The sequence below is a fragment of the Neolamprologus brichardi genome, chromosome 6 (genome assembly GCF_056152115.1).
Source record: "Neolamprologus brichardi isolate AB-2024 chromosome 6, ASM5615211v1, whole genome shotgun sequence".
NCBI classification, from domain to species: Eukaryota; Metazoa; Chordata; class Actinopteri; order Cichliformes; family Cichlidae; genus Neolamprologus; species Neolamprologus brichardi.
The window spans coordinates 29,215,692-29,227,947 of record NC_142109.1 but is presented as its reverse complement, the minus strand read 5'-3'; the positions used below and the strand labels follow the sequence as shown (position 1 = coordinate 29,227,947).

The following is a 12,256-nucleotide window of genomic DNA, read 5'->3' as shown; positions in this document are numbered from 1 at the left end:
CATCGCCACTTGAGAAGGGAGAAGAAGAGGAGGCAGGAGAGGACGACCGGGGAGTGAAAGAGTGGTATGAAGAGACCGAGCGAGTATTTAAGGAGAATGGTAAAAATATGGGAGCGTCTGCGTCGAAATCTCATGAGCTCTGCACTTAAAGTGTTCGGCAGAGTGGAAGCAGGCAGGAAGGACAGACAGGATCTAAATGCGCTGCTGATGGAGAAAACACCTGTTCAGTAATGGGTACCAGCTCTCCGGCTGTTCCCGGTGCTTTAATATGAATACTGAAGAGCAGCTATTCAGGTGGCGCTTTATAATTTTATTTACTCCCGAAGTGTGTGTATGTTATGCATGAGCCAAGGGAGAAAGCAGAATGATGAAAACCTTTGTGTCCATGCAGTAGGGGTGTGTACGTCTGTGAGAGGCAGACTGCATGTGTGAGTGTTTTTTGTGATTCAGGACAGAGACCATTTTAATGATTTCATGCATTCTGCTGTTGCGTGCCTTTAGCACAGAAGGGACACTGAAGAGTGTGTGGGAGTGCGTATGCACATGTAGGCATTTTATGTAGGTGTTTGCATCTACTGGTGCATCCCTGCTGTCTCTAGTGTACCTGACAATTTCCTGTACAGTGGCTACCCGACAGCAAGGGCAGCTTCAGCTGAACTGGTGCAATTGACTTCATGGTGAGGGATTACTTAATATGACCTTGGCAATAAACTCTCCCGCATAACATGTCATGATCACGATTATGATTTGTTCTTTCAAACATCACTTTACGATTTTATCACAGGAGATAACCGCTTTATGTTGGTGTAATCTGACCACATTAATTTTAATCTAACATATCCTTTAATGCTGCTCTTATAAATATGTATTTGTAAGAGATTAATTAAACCGCTTTGTGCAATCTGAATAATGTTCAGAATATTGTTGAATTAATACAATTAGGGCTTCAACCAAACATTTGACTATCCAGCAACTCCTTTATGGATTTTAATTTTAATTTTTAGTATTACTTGTTCTTGTTCTTAATTACTACAGACTTTCATATCTAGATTTAACTCCTTTTCAAATGCCTTTAACTGTTTTTTAATCCCTCGGCTTTGTAATGACTGTTCTCCAATTTGTGGCTAAATGTGACTCAGTTACCCCCATCACACCATATTTGACTATTTTTCAACTATTTTTATTCTTGACTGCTTGATACAGTCAACTTGATTTCCAAACACAGCAGGTTTTCAGGTTTCAGCTCTGTTGAATGTATGACTCTACCTGCAACCTGCCATGGGCCAAAGCATAACTAGCTGGTCAATGCAGTTAAACAGGAAATGGTATTTACCTTGGGAGCTGTTGGAGACCAAATGCAAGCTTAAACCGGGACATTCATGAGGAGAGAAAAAAACTAACACAAATAATAGTCCTAGTTTGGTTTTTGTTATGTTTATGATCTCGTGTTGTGTTTATAGTTCTCCTCCTTGTAGTTTCTTAGTGTTTAACCATTCTGGCCATTCCAGTTTTCTGTCTTCCTGCTTCAAAGTGTGCTGTTTGTTACTGCGTTTGGCATTTCCTGTTTTATTTTGTTAATCATAATACTTCCTGTCTTTGTCTCATTCATTTCTCGAATTCCCTAATTGTGTCCTAATTACTCTGGCTTGCTTAGCTTTGTGTTTCTTATCCTGTCGTTTGTGTCTTTGTTTGTCAAGCATTCAAGAGCAAAAAAAATGTTTTAAAGCAAGAGAGAAAAATAAAAAAGAGCGATTTGGGGTAGGAAGCACAGTGTTGTGGTGCACTATTGCCTCATAGCAAGAAGTCCTTGGTTTCCATCCATTTTGTGTGGAGTTTGCATGTTCTCCCAATGTATGCGCGGATTCTTTGTGGGTGCTTGTGCTTTCTCCCACAGTCCAAAGACATGCAGGGGGTTCGATTAATTGGTAATTCTAAATTGAATGAACATCTGAAGGGTTATCTGTCTCTATTTGTGTCTTATCTGTCTCCGTCTCTGCCACAAATGAGCGATCTGTCTGGAATGTACCCTACCTTTGGCCCTACAACAGTTGTTATAGGCTCCAGCTCCCCCACAAGTGGGAGAATACATGAATAGATACATATTATACTGATACTTATAGGTGAATTTAAATCATACATTTGCATTATTTTGCAAATAATGTGATGTTGTTCTTTAATATTCACCTGCTTGCATTTTTATTATTTAAAGCAAACCAGGTAGGTGACTGCCCCATTGCATGCATGGAGCTTGCATGCTAGAATTGTATCCATGGTTAATACAAAGAAATATCCTAATGGAACAACGTATCAGTCAGAGTGAAGAAGTAAACCAGTGGAGTCACACCAAGTCAGTTGTGTTGAAACATCAAGCTGAGATTATTCTTTCAAACGTCTTCCTCAGTCTAATCCCAAATCAGAGCTCTTATTATATATTTACGGTTGATAAAACCTGCTGATCACTGTCTTGGCACCAGATTTCCACTAAATCTAAGATTTTACCAACAGAGAGACAAATTACAGACTTGAACCCTGAAGGAGTGGAGACTATTTGGGCTCAGGTTAGTTTCCAGAAACGGTCTCCAACCACAGAAGTCTATGCCAGTGGGACTCAAGCTACACTAACAAGCCTTCAAACCAAACCAGGTTCCCCAGAGGATTACGCTGGGATTTGAGTCGACAATGGATTTGTAGAAGGGATGAGACGTTTATCTTTTCTTTTTTCCATCCAACATTTCTTCTTCCAGCTTTCTTCTGTCTTACATATCTGTCTTTCTTTCTCTGCATGTCTCTATCTCTCTTTTCTTTCCCCTCTGACTTTCCCTCTTAATCACGCAGACAAGTCTTCTGGGCTGTTGGCATTCAGCTCCAGTTGTGAGAAGAAGAAAAAAAAAAGAGGAGGAGGAAGAGGAATAAAAGCACTGCTGTCAGTTCTTCTTCTCCTGCTCTACGGGACTGGAAGGACAAAAGCTTTCCCTGACAGACCGGATAGCCCTATCTCTACCCAGCCATCATGTCTTTACCCTGTGTCTTCGCCACACCGCCATGTGTTCTTTTCTCTTTCTGTCATCCTCCCTCCCTCTGTCTTACTACAATAACACAGTACATGGAGATTAGTGTATGGCATGTTGAGGAGGAAATAGCAAGGCGCTGGCTCATTGTCAGTGTCATTAGTACGTGTGGGCATGATTACATGTTAATGTATTTGCATTTTGCATGTGGACCAGTGTGTTGCACGTTGCTGCAACGATTTAAGGGAAGTGGACAGTCTGTCATGTGCTTCCTCATTGACAAGACTGTCATCTTAAGTAAGATGTGACCATTAGGGTTAAAAGAGGAACAATCTCCATACTGTTTAATGAGCCACAGCAAAAGCTCATTCATGGTGGATGCTGCAGGGTATCCAACAGAGATGCTACATATGCAGTGCGCAATGTCATCAAGGCCAAAACATCAGCAAGAAAAGAGACGTGAGTGCCAGTACAGAAAATCTGACCTGCAGTTTCTCATCATGTAAAATCTCCCTACTTGACAGCCTACACCAGGAGGAAAGCAAATCACTTACTGTATGTTCCTTTAGAAAAAAGATAAAGATTACTGGAGTTTGTGTTTTAGCAGAAACCAGCTGCAGGGTTGCAGAAATGAGTTGTTAAATCAATCAAAAACTGAACTCAAACAGTTTGTGTGCACCGGTGGCAGAGATGATTTTTATATATAAAAAAAAAAATAGTGGGTGATAATTTCTCACAGCGTTTAGTCTTTTAATGGCCAATTTTCTTCGAACTAAATGTAAAATAGGCTTTTTAACATCAAATCAGAAAGATTAAGATAGCGCTTATGACCTCAGTATGTCATCGTCGAGTTTATTTTCTCAGACAGCATTGCTTCAGAGATGCTCACACCTGTTTTTATTAATCAGCAAATTGCCAATCAACCATGATCGTGTAAAAAAAATTGGCAGAATATTTCTCAGTTACATCTAAGACTCTCACGAGACTTTGTAATTTATTAAGCGTTAATAGCTAAAAATCAACAGGACTCCGCTTGAGTTTTGCTAATCTCTGACTACTGTGCATGGCAATATGTATTACTTTTTTTTGTTTAACTGAGCTTCAAACATCTAGCTTTGTCAGACTGATATTTCTTATAAGAAAACGAGTTCTATAAAAAGTTTCGGGGACTTTAAATTCAGTTTTCTCAAAACAAAATTTTTCTAAGCAGTGCTTTTGTTCATTGTTTTTTAAAAAATATGTAATCTGAGTTTTTCAGTGGGTGGCATTCATCTCTTTACTGTTTACACAAAAAATAAACAATCTTTTTAAAGGGATAACCCTGAAACTCAAAAACAGCAAGAAGCAACAAAACTGGCATAATAATCCCTCCATATGGCGAGGCTCTAGTCCAAACCAGTGTTTGTGTGTGTATGTGTGCATTTATATTCAGCCTTTAAACTGCGTGTGCTAAATATTAACATGGATACCCGACTTTAGATCAATCTAATTTCACCCCCCCCAAAGTTCGTCTCTCTGTCTCTCTGTCTCTCCCTCCCTCAAGGCTGTCTGCTAAGCCTCTTACCTGTGGGATTATTGGCAACGCTACGTATTTTATAGCTTTATTCATCTGGATGATGCGTTATTAATGTGTTGGGGAATGAAACCATCTGTAACGACAGGCAACGGATGATGGGAGGATGAAGGGCAGGGTGGGTGACGGAGGGGTGGGGTATGTCACACTGATGCAGAAGAGTTGGCTGGTCTGAAGTTGTGGTGTGTAGTGATTTCTGTGTGTGCAAATGTCGGGTTGACGCAGAGCTGTAATAAGTGATAATAGTGAGCTTTGTTTGAGTTGACGTGGCGGAAGCACCATGAACAGTAGTTATGAGCTTTGATTGTGCAGTTTTACAGATGAGGCAAACAAAGGCATCAAGCAGAGCACATCACACACAGAAACACATCCATATACAGAGTCTAATGTGTTGGCACATTACTCTGAGAGTGCACTGAGAGACACCAAAGCTGATTTTCTTTCAACTTTATCCCTTTCAAATTTATGGGAAAACCTGCATAAATGAGTGAACAAGCATAACCAACACAACGGCATCTACACAGGACACAAAGACTCACAAAGCACTTTAGGACTGGAGAAAGCTTTTGCAGTTCAAATAGCTTTTGGAGGAAGTTCACACTTTTTGTGTGTGCACTGCAGGAAAAAGGAACTATCAGCAAAAGAACAACCTGATGGAGTGTACAGTAATACATATGGATTTAAGTGCGCTTGACTTGATGCAACATCAACAACTCCCATATTTTTTTTAAAAAAATGTAAAAGTTAGCTGAGGTACTATAAAAACACTTGGGAAGCAGTTGTGTAAACCAGTGGTCCCCAACCTTTTTTGCGCCACGGACCGGTTTATGCCCGACAATATTTTCACGGACCAGCCTTTAAGGTGTCGCGGATAAATACAACAAAATAAAACTAGTACCGGTACCGAAAAAAGAAGATTTATTCATAACACACGTGAAAAGACCCAGGAAAACCGAGTTAACGATAAAAACGATAACAAAATAACGCTGAAAACCGATAAAAACCCTGAAAACCATACATTTCACACCTGAGCCTCGACTCTCGTGGCCCGGTACCAAACGACTCACGGACCGGTACCGGTCCGAGGCCCGGGGGTTGGGGACCGCTGGTGTAAATAACAGATAGCTGGGTAGCACATGTAGAAATGGACTGACAGTAAATCCAGTTTATATTTAGCTTTCATGCAGCTGAGAAAATACATGAGCTTGAAAAAATTTTTTAAAGTTTTTTTAAAAAAGACTTGATTTTAAGGTTCACAGAAATAATATATACAGAAATAATTAAAAAAAAATAAAAAGTGAATAAAATAAATAAATAAGAGGCAGGTTGTCCATAGTTTTGGACTTTCTAGGGCAAAAGCCAGGTCCCCTTTGTCACTGACTTCATGTCATTGCTGTAGTTGTAGTTATTACTATGCCACCCATTAGCTAACTAACTAATAAGTTGCAGATGCAAATGCAATATGAAAAAAAAAAAAATCAATGACAGGTATATAGTTCTCAGGGGTTTACCGCAGTTGGTGTTAACCCTCACGGACTCCCCAAAATTCAGCCCGATTTTGGAGTGACACGTTTGACAGTTTTTCGGTAAACGGGAGAATAACATTTCGATTCTCATTCCTCTTGTCCGGCAAAACAGAGCCATTAAGGAAAAAGCTGCGAAGCTTGTCTGATAAGCATCTGCCTTGTCATTACAGACGTTAATCTCATCAGTTCGATTTTTCATTAATTGTTGATTGAATAAAATGTCAGCGTCGTCATCTTGCATGGAGATCGACCATCATCTCCAACCAACAGAACAAAAGAAACATCGTTCTTACTCTTATATTTGAGAAAATGAAAATAAATAAAAGAAATGCACTTGCATAAATTTGTTGATCTATTAAACAATTATCAGAATTATTGCTGCTGATTCCGGGTTTTTTTGTAAACTATAGTAGAAACCTACCAGACAGTGAGTTAATTTCATAATGCTGTTATCCCTTTGAACTGTTAAATAATTAATTAATGGAAGACGCTTGATGCTCATCTCCTAAGCAAGAGTCAAGATGACTGACAGGACTGTGTGAGTCATTCTTCTCTGTGTTCTGCTCCTGATAAGTATGTTTCTCATGCTGTGACACCTGTTGAATAGTTAAATGGCTGTTCCTCCTTTGCACAATGTCAGTGGAGAAGAGGAAGACAAGGGAGCGAATGCTGCAAACTGATTACACTGAAAAAGCTTCCGATACATGCATAATGTGTGCTAGGAAGGGAAATATCTGTGCTGTGGATTCTATGAAACTTTCAGTCTCCATGCTACAGAGCACATAATCAAAGTTTTAGGATGCCACACTGACACTGACATTTTTGCATTTTAGTAGGCTCAGCTTAGTGAAATAACATGACAGGGTTTTAAGAGTATTGCATTATGATAATGATAAAATGTTTTTTTCCATTGCTGGAAGAAGCACCGGTGTCACGTATACAAATTACACTTCAACATCAAAGTGTCTTGGGTTTTCGATGTGTCTCTTTCAAGTCTGAGGTGCACGCTTCCTCCCTTAGATCTGAATATGTTCCCACCTCTCTCTGTGACTAAAGGCACTTAAAAAAAAAAAGAAACTCCCTGTGTGTAAAAGCACAACCACAGTTGGATGCACTGACGGGCAAGGCTGTGCTTTACTTTTGCCTCATTACAGGTTTAACAAAATAACACTTTATTGATGTAATGATTGAGACGTTTGAATTTTTAAATCACACAGTGCATCTTCATGGACTGTAATTATGTACGTTCAAAGGTCTGGTTAAAACAGAATAGCTCGCACTCTACAACGATTTACTTTAGGGGAGTGCCAATTTAACTGCCAATTACCACTGTGAAAATGGCTTTGACAGGATACAAAACCCAGCACTGACAGTGACTGGTGCACGAAGTAGCGCCGGGGCAAGTGATACCGCCAGGAAGGCAACGTGAGAAAGCACTGAATTTAAAAATGGAAGAAGGTGAACAAGCAGCTTTTATCACAAAGTGAACAAAAGACTTTCAGGAAAGGACAAATGAATATTTCGGCCCTAAAATCATTATCAAAAACATCACGCCATAAAATAGCAGACTTTTGTATTACTTCACAGTGATTTACAGTGCATGTCACAGTCAAAAATCAAGTTTGCATGAATGACAATTAACATGTGAATGAATGTAAACACAGCACACAGCCTAATCTTTAACTACCTCTGCAGACTTGCCAGTTCTTTACTGCTTCCCTTGGGGGGGATTTAAGCCAACATTACTGTCAGTTAGGTGAGCGGCTGTATCTAAATCTATTATTTGTTTCGCTGTGGTGTAAATCTGAGCTGCTCTTTCATGTTACACTTTTTAAAAAGCTTTTTATCATTATTTTCCAGTGTTTTCTAGCAAAAGGGGGCACAAGAAGCACAAGCAGTGGACATTTCTTGGAAAATAAAATGAACATTTGCTCATAAATATAGACAACATTAGCACAAATGCAATAATTTATCCAGTCTGTTCTTTAAACTACAGCACTACATGTATATGTACATTCAAAAAGGGAAATTTGAAAACAAAAAAATGACGCACACTCTGTGTGTAGCTATAAATTTCTAAGTGCATGTGGGTGTTTGTGGTGAAGTGTTTCCCTGCACGCACACAACATTTTGGGTGTTTGTTGAGCGTGCTGGTGTGTACGTGTGTCAGTGTGAGTCAGCACTGTGATCACGGACACAGTGTTGGTTGTGGTGGTGGTAGTTGGAGGATAGATGGTAGCAACAATGGATTTTAACAAAGCTCCTAAATATGACAAATCTATGGTGTACATGTGAGGCGGTGTGCATGATGGCAAGATGAACACTGGTCCCAGCATGACTAGAGAAAAAATGTTTTCATTTTAAACTTGATGATGTTAATTCTGGCACCCTTTAAATCCATTTTAATGACAATAAAATATTTATATCCAAGCAAAGTGTGGCCAAGGATGTGAACACCTAGAGATAGAGCTCACAGAACAGCAATCGGAAGCTTCCTCCCAAAATTTTTTCCCTAATTTGAGAGCAAAACTTGTGTTTTGCTCCGACTCAGAACTAACAAGGCCTTGTCAATCACAAACAATTCGATTAACATATCTGCTGTTTTTTGCTTCTTTGAAGAAATTGGATATACACCAAAGCCAAATGCGTCTCTGTGAGAAAAACTGTATTGAACATCTTTATATTACAATAAAATTTATAATAATTTGAGGTTAAGAACATCATATATCATCACCACACTGTGGAAACATGTTGAAAAAACAGTAAAAAGACATCTCCAGATGGTTTGTAATGCCATATTTGCTATTGGAAAGCATCAGGAAAACTCAGCACAATGGAAAAAGTGTACATCAGTGGTAATGTTACGTGTATTACCAAGACTAATGGGAAAACTCTTTACAACATGTGTGAGGTAGACACCCGCTGGGCACATGGGGATCATGATAGTATATGACTAGTGCGGCAGATGGAAAGAAACCGCTGACGACCAGATGTGAAGCCAGACTCTTTTCAGAGCTTTCCTCAGTCTGCCACTGAAGGTACATTGGTTTAATTCTGGCACATTAACAGTTTTTCACATCTATCACCAGCACCGCCTTAATAAGCACCTATTAATAATAATCATGATACTAATTCTTGTAATAAACCGATGTCAGGCAAAACAAGACAGACTAATTAATACGTGCAGAACTTTTTGGTCATGAATCTTTAACAGGTAGCCACGGCGTGCGTGAAAAGACAAATTCAGAGCTGACATAATATCACTCGTGATTAAATCCAGTTATTTGCGAGGGAAAGCCGCGGCGTCTGTTGGACTAGAAAAGAAAATGTCTACACTCTCGAGCAGAATTTCCCTGAAGAGACACGACAGGAAACAACCACTAATGACAACTGTAGCTCCTGCCTGCTGGGAGGACACATCCAAAGCTATGCATAATGTTTCCATCCAACACAAGTTATCACATAGAAACTCTTCTATTGTCATACTGTAGCTCGTGGCTCATTCTATTCTGGATCAAAGTGCTGCTATCCCCTCTCTCTGATGTGGTGACTCATATAGCATCAGTTAGCAGGCGCTTATGCATCAGCCTTAGGCTGGACAACTCTGCCATACCAAGTCACATACACAAAAACACACACACAAACCAGCCACAAGGCAAAAAAAAATAAAAATGCAGCGATTAACCAGTGTATGTGGCCGAGAGCACCAGTTGAATTTATGAATCCGGGGAGGGGGGGGCACCAAAGTGGAGAGAGCAAGCAGAAATCCGACAGGCATGGAGCAAGTGCGCTCATAGGCTGTACTGACTGGATACAGGCTGACTGTATGTGCTTTAACAGTCATAAACATCTGGCAGATTGTTTTTAAAGCAGCGAGGAAAATAAAGGTCTTGACACCCAACTGTTACTCTTATGTCATACATGTACAACACATTAAAATAGATATAAAACCATAAAGCGTTAGAAGATAAACTCACTAAGAAGGAGCAGTGTCTACACAGGAGTAATGCAGGGATATTTCATTAGAGGATTCTCTGTCAAAAAATAAAATACTGACTCAAATATAACCTTGCTTTGGTGTGACTTTGCATTGCGGAGATGCCGGCAGGTGGAACTCAGTGTCCCACCACATGAAGCGAGTGAATCACTAGAAAATCTGCGGAGGAGACAGATGATACAGTGCACGGCTCTGAGAGACTGGCTGTCGCACAGTGTATCAAACTACACCAAAGCCTGTTATCTACTGGTTGCATGGTGGATGAGGAGTGGGCTACACACGAATGACTGGCAGCTTTATGAAGGGAAACTACTGCACACTTGCCAGGAACAACGGTGTCCAACTTTTTCAGGGCAACCTAACTGCTTGACAACAACCCCAGTCAGAAGCTCGGTTTTCGAGAATGTAATCTGATACATCAGGTTGTGAAAATTAATCAAACAATGTGTGGAAGGACTGTGTAAAAAAGGAAAAAAAAGAGGAACCGTTCGGTGTGTTAGCCTCTGGCAAAAAATGTCATTTTGTGGAACCTGCAAATAAATATTTTGATTTATAGAAGCCAGTTTTTTAAAAAGATTTTCAAAGAGTCAAATGTGAAATTAGATTTCTCTAAATGACTGTAAATGGGTATACTCCCACAGGCAATAACTTAACTTGATTTAGCATTATTGATTTATTTATATTGTTTTCAAGATGTTCATTATGCTGGTCTGGGAGTTTGTTTCGTCTCCACGTCTGTCTTGTGCTTTGTGATTCATGCTGCCACTACCAATAAAACTGTTCCTGTTTTCACAAACAGGCTCTCTGTACACTCCAACACTACTTTGCAAATTAGGTTATGTTTCTATTTGGCCTGCTGAGACAGTGCTGCTGAGCCATGCAGCAACTGTAGTTGACTTGAAATACCAAACAGAGCATGACAGGTATAGGCTACAACCTCAGCCACTGACTCTGCTATTAAAACAGCCTTATTTAGAGAAGGATTTACCCCTCTGTGCTATTATTCCACACTGGAGAGAGCAGCGTGTGTGCGGGCTGACTCCAGATTTCATACTCAGCTTTGGCATTTCAAACTGAAGTCTGGACACGAGTGCGTTCATTTAAACGGACGTTCAAACGGTGCAGTGTGGCTTCAGACCAAAGCGAGCATCCAGCCGAGGATGCCAGTCTCCCAGCACTGGTAGAGTAAAAAAAAAAAGGGCTCGCTTTGCATCTGACATCCTATCATTTCCTTGCGAGACAGCCTTTGCTCTACTGACAACAATTCAAACACTCATTTGGGCCCTGCCGTGTGCGTGGAGATGTTTGACCTGCCTGCCAACCCCATTCATTCCCGGCGAGACAGTCTTTTTTTCGCGGGGGATACGATATGAATACATCGGCAGCGCCTCTGTCTTACCGGCTGCTGTGTGTGGCGAGACCCCCCTCTCCCAGGCGGAGGGAGATGCTGCCGCTGCTTGTCCCCGTGCTGGAAATAGTGGCTGCCAGCGGCTTTGTTGCCCGCGACCCGGTCCCTCTTCTCCCGCACGTTTGACCCTCCGTTTTCTCTTTCTTCCCCGGAGTCGAGGGTGCTGAAGTTCCACACAATCAGCGTCTGCACCAGCAGCACCGTGAGGGCAGCTATGAGCGCGGACCGCGACCGTCGGGCCAGCCTGCGAGCACACAAGCCGCCGACCATCTTCGCACCGGGCTGCACGGAGCTGGAGGACCGTCTGTGGCTCTGCGCAGCGCGACGGGAGGAAAGAGTGGAAGTAGAGGGAGGACGAGGAGGAGGAGGAGGAGGTGGCGGTCGTGGTGGAGAAGGAGGGAGGGAGTCTCGGTTTTACGGCGGCTGAGGCGAGGAGAAGCGTCGAGAAGGAGACACAGGGCCACCGTGTGGTGAAACTCGGTGAGCTTTCCGGCAGCAGAGGATGCTCCCGGCATCTGTACGGCTGTCTCTGCTGTTCACTCTCCGTGAGAGGAACTGAAGTCTCATTTTTCATCTCTTAAAGGAATTCAGGTAATGACCAAATAGCTACCTGCAAATGTTTGAAATGGCCGATGTCATTATCATTAGAAGGCAGAAAACAGCCGTATTAGTAAGCCTTAAAGGGGTTCTTGTCAGACACTGGCAGCTTTTATCTAATGCACCCCAGTGGAATTTTTTAGGGCC

General features: G+C 41.3%; 1 protein-coding gene across 1 annotated transcript in view; it reads right to left on the bottom strand.

The window, feature by feature from the left end:
* xylt1 (xylosyltransferase I) overlaps positions 1-11,892 on the bottom strand; it is an 85,485-nt gene extending 73,593 nt beyond the window's left edge. The window contains exon 1 of the mRNA XM_006790635.3: positions 11,504-11,892. Within this exon, the coding sequence (XP_006790698.2) occupies positions 11,504-11,782 (279 nt within the window). The 5' untranslated portion in view covers positions 11,783-11,892. The remainder of the gene's footprint in view (positions 1-11,503) is intronic.
* Between the last annotated feature and the right edge of the window lie 364 nt (positions 11,893-12,256).